General features: G+C 49.6%; 1 protein-coding gene across 1 annotated transcript in view; it reads left to right on the top strand.

Annotated features, from left to right (window-relative positions):
* Positions 1 to 5,000, top strand: part of CACNA2D2 (calcium voltage-gated channel auxiliary subunit alpha2delta 2) — a 278,037-nt gene that overhangs the window by 202,193 nt on the left and 70,844 nt on the right. The window contains 2 exon segments of the mRNA XM_077451058.1: positions 3,091 to 3,222; positions 3,307 to 3,364. Coding sequence (XP_077307184.1) covers positions 3,091 to 3,222; positions 3,307 to 3,364 — 190 coding nt within the window.

Raw genomic sequence — 5,000 nt, 5'->3', positions numbered from 1 at the left:
TTCCTTGAGCTGTGGCTCATAGACCTCCTATTTGATAGTGTCTGTACGGTTCTGGGGCCAACACCACTCGGCAGAGATGTCTGAGGATGGCATTCTGACCACCGCTGCATGTGGGGCATTCTTCCAACTGGCCACCGATGTAATGCCCATTTTCCCAACTGGCACGCAGTGAATTGGTTTTAGCAGGGCTTTACCAAGACCTGAAAATGATTTCAAGGTTTCCTCTGGGATGACGAGTTGGAGGAAGGTTGAGGTAGAGACCATTGATCTCCAGAGAAGGGGATCATGAAGACCAGGACTAGGAAAATAAGCGATGCTACAAGGTGAGGTTCAAAAGATTGACTTCTTTTCTGAAAGGAACACCAAGGGGGGGGGGGGGGGGTCATTGCCCAAATCGAGGTTTATTTGTAGATTTTTGAACTCCTAATTCAAGCACCTACAAAATGGCATTTATTTATAATATTTATTTAGCGTTGATCATTGGGGGGTCTTGTTTTGGCCAAACCATATTGGCTGGTCTTGGGGTCCCTTTTTGTAGTCGATGTATTCCTGATGTATACCTTGGTATCAGTGGGAGGAATAGTGCCCCATCAGTGTGAAGAGTAGTGCCCCATGGCTGGTGCCAGTGAGGGGAATGGTGCCCCATCATTGGTGTCAATGGAAGAAATGGTGCCCCTGCCTTGGTGTCAGACGGAGGAATGGTGTGCCATCGTTTGTGTCAGTGGGAGGAAAAGTTCCCCACTGTTTGGCGTCAGTAGGAAGAATAGTGCCCCATCATGGGTGTCAGCAGGAGAAATTGTTCTCTATATTTGGTGTCAATGGGGGGAATAGTGCCCCATCATTGGTGTCAGTGCAAGAAATAGTGCCTCTTCATTGGTGTCCGTGGGAGGAATAGTGCCCCATCATGTGTGTCAGTGGGAGGTATAGTGCGCTATTGTTGGTGTAATGGGTATGAGTAGTGCCCCATCATTGGTGTCAGTGGGAGGAATAGTGCCCCATCATTGGTGTCAGTGGGAGGTATAGTGCGCTATTGTTGGTGTAATGGGTATGAGTAGTGCCCCATCATTGGTGTCAGTGGGAAGAATAGTGCCCCATTGTTGGTGTCAGTGGGAGGAATAGTGCCCCATTGTTGGTGTCTGGGTAGGAGTAGTGCCCCATTGGTGTCAGTGGGAAAAATATTGCCTTTCATCAGTGGGAAGAGTGGTGCCCCATGGTTGGTGTCAGTGGGAGAAATGGTGTCCCTGCCTTGGTGTCATACGGAGGAATGGTGTGCCATCGTTTGTGCCAGTGGGGGGAAAAGTTCCCCACTGTTTGGCGTCAGTAGGAAGAATAGTGCCCCATCATGGGTGTCAATGGGAGGAATGGTGCCCCATCATTGGTGTCAGCAGGAGAAATAGTTCTCCATATTTGGGGTAAGTGGGGGGAATTGTGTCCCATCATTGGTGTCAGTGGGAGGAATGGTGCCCCATCATTGGTGTCAGCAGGAGAAATAGTTCTCCATATTTGGGGTAAGTGGGGGGAATTGTGTCCCATCATTGGTGTCAGTGCAAGAAATAGTGCCTCTTCATTGGTGTCAGTGGGAGGAATAGTGCTCCATTGTTGGTGTCAGTGGGAGGAATAGTCCCCCATCATTGGTGTCAGTGGGAGGAATAGTCCCCCATCATTGGTGTCAGTGGGGGGAATAGTCCCCCATCATTGGTGTCAGTGGGGGGAATAGTCCCCCATCATTGGTGTCAGTGGGGGGAATAGTCCCCCATCATTGGTGTCAGTGGGGGGAATAGTCCCCCATCATTGGTGTCAGTGGGGGGAATAGTCCCCCATCATTGGTGTCAGTGGGGGGGAATAGTCCCCCATCATTGGTGTCAGTGGGAGGAATGGTGCCCCATCATTGGTGTCAGTGGGAGGAATAGTGCCCCATCATTGGTGTCAGTGGGGGGGAATAGTGCCCCATCTGTGCCCATGAGAGGAATAATGCCCCATTGTTGGTGTCGGGGTAGGATTAGTGCCTTTTATCAGTGGGAGGAATGGTGCCCCATGGGCCCCATACAGGCAAGCAAAGGGCCACAATTTGGAGACCACTGACCTGGATAAATGAAAAGCTTCAGACCTGGAAAGTTTCACTTTTTGAGATCAGGTCCAACGTAAAGGGAAAGTTGTGAGATGGGAAGACGGAAGAAGACGCACGTTGTTGTTGTTGTTGTTGTTGTTGTTGTTGTTTTTGGACTCCCCTTTGCACCATTGAAGCGCCCAGACCACGGAATAATGAGAAGGAAACGACCGCCTTTAAAGAAACGAGAAGCAGATTGTTGATGGTTTCCTGTAGTAAGATTTATTGATGGTGTCACATAGATATATAGGAGGGGGATGGGTGGGGGATCGGTGGGGGGGCGTTATATAACGGCGTCTCGGAGAAGAACTGTGCGTTTTTTCAGCTGTTTTTTTGCTGCATTCGCGTTGCTAATGGAATTGCGTCCCATTGAGCCGGCAGCTGTCTCGTGGCGTCCTCCGATCTCGGCATGCTGGGACTTGTAGTGTCGGCGGCAGCGGGTTGCCTGATTTATAGCGATCGGGCGGCTCTTGAGAAGGTGTCGATCGGTGGAGCGGGCAGAGGGTCAGCGGAAGCGGTGTTCTAGGAGTGGGCTCGGTGGCGGGATTGAGATGTTTTGGGGTCGAAGTGGCGGCGCGTTGTGTATTTCACCGCTAACAAGTGATTTCACGCCGTATTAAGTGTTCAGGGTGTCAGGCGTCGAGGTGCTAAGTGCTGTTAGCATCTAATAAGCTGTCAGTGGGTGTAATTAATCACATGTAAGCAATTAGTTAAGGTTCATTGTGAGACTGCAGCATCTAAACACATCCAATCAATCTACCGCATGTGAACCCCGCAAAAATCGTTCCCCTCCCCCCCCCGGCTGACCCCCCCCCCCCCCCTCCTGAATTCTGCCGCTTGTTTCCCTGTCTGCGATATTCCCCCTTTTTTGAGCGATGCCCCCCCCTTCCCTCTGCGGACCTCTCTCTCTCCAACTGCTGATCCCAGTTACCCCCTGCTGACCCCTGTCCCCCCCTCCCCCCTGCTGACCCGTGTCTCCCCAGCTACCGTCATCCTGAACGAGCTGAACTGGACGGACTCCCTGGAAAACGTCTTCATCCAGAACCGCCAGGAGGACCCCACGCTGCTCTGGCAGGTGTTTGGCAGCGCCACCGGAGTGACCCGTTACTACCCAGGTGAGGGGGGGGGGGAGGGGAAAGGTTCTGTAAGGTGCCTTTGCACCTTAATGGCACCCTAAATTTGTGTTCTGTTTTTTGCAGCCACCCCGTGGAGGGCACCCAGCAAGATTGACCTTTACGACGTTCGCCGGCGCCCATGGTGAGTGCCTCTAGGAGGGTTCACTTTTTTTTTTTTTTCTGTTTCAAACGTTTTTATTAAGCTTTTCTTTCCAAGATATAAAAGAAATATAAAATATAACAGTAAGTTGGTAAGGTACAGGGCCGGTGCTGTATGGCCGCCTGGAGGCGCTCTGTACACAGATGATATACAGAACGCCAAACCCCCTCACTGATTTTTATTTTTTTTCCCCCAGAAGTCTGCACTAAGATACAAGTTAGATTTTGGGCATCGCCTGCAACAAAAATGTCATCCCCAAAGGGATATTACATCTAAAGTAATGCAGACCCCACCACTTTCCCCATTAGAGCCCTTCAGGTGCAGCAGCTGATTGATAGTTATAAAGTCACTCCATTCACTTTGAACATGGACACAGAGCAAAAAAAAGCTATTTCTTCAGAATAAGAAAAGGTAGAAATCTGCTACAAAGTTTGTTATAATCCCTGCAATGTACAGAGATCACCCCGGGGGGGGGGGGGGGGCGAGGGGGGGTTCCTCAAGAAGAGTGGAGCTGCTCTTTAATGAGGATTAGTGGAGTTGGCCACCTCTTCGGTCTCCCTCGCTCTCCCCGTATCTCCTTTCTCTGACCCTTTTGTTGTATCTCTCTGTCTCTTCCCTCCTTTCATTTTCTCTGTGTCTTTCTATCGCTCTGTGTTTTTCTCTTTTAGTCTTCTCTCTCTCTCTTTCTCTTTCTTTCTTCTGCGCGCCGTCTTGTCTCTCTCCAGTTCTGAGCATTGTTGTCCAATTTTCATTTCACGCATCACCGCCGCTGGAGAGTGCCTGGAATAGCAGTGCGGGTACCTGGAGGCTGCGTGTTTGTGGAGCGCCCTGTGTGTGCCACAATGGGCTCTGTACGCTCGCAGCCTCTTCTTTGTGTTTCCATTCACTGCGATTCCAAAAGGATTTTCTGTTTTTAAAAGAAGCTCCGGGCAGAAGTTTTTTTTTTCTTCTTTTTTTTTTTTTTTCTTGCAGTATGACAGTTTTAGATCACTTGTTTAATTAGTAAAGAGCAGAAGAAATCCGCCGTGTCCACCACTCTTCCGTGGACTCTGCTGGGATAGAGGACGGAATGTTTTAACCAGTAGGAAGTTTCTTGGGTCACATTCCACCCGAGAGCAGAGCTCCATAGAAATATAAATGTATAATCATAGGAGTGTAAGCTCATTTTTTCCACCCCTGTCTCCCCCCCCCCCCCCCCCCACACATCTGCCCCACTTCTCTACTCCTCCTGCTCATCTCCTCCACCGCTGTACCCTCTTCTCATCTATGATCTGCAGAGTGGTGAAAGGAAGCAGAGATGAGACACATCTATCTGTCCTGGCACACTCATCCTGCTGATCCACCTCTCACATCCAGCCCACGTGCTTGTAGGGGATGTAGGGGATTTAGGGAATGTAGGTGATGTAATATATGTGATGTAGGTGAGGTAGATGATGTATGGAATGTGATGTGTGGGATGTATGGGATGTAATGTAGATGATGTATGGAATGTGATGTGTGGGATGTATGGGATGTAATGTAGATGATGTATGGAATGTGATGTAGGTGATGTATGGAATGTAATGTAGATGATGTATGGAATGTGATGTAGGTGATGTATGGAATGTGATGTAGGTGA

Source organism: Lithobates pipiens, unplaced genomic scaffold (genome assembly GCF_037356315.1).
Source record: "Lithobates pipiens isolate NorthernLeopardFrog02 unplaced genomic scaffold, aLitPip1_a1.2 Scaffold_23, whole genome shotgun sequence".
NCBI lineage: Eukaryota > Metazoa > Chordata > Amphibia > Anura > Ranidae > Lithobates > Lithobates pipiens.
The sequence above is the reverse complement of the archived record's forward strand: the minus strand, read 5'-3'. Positions and strand labels throughout refer to the sequence as shown.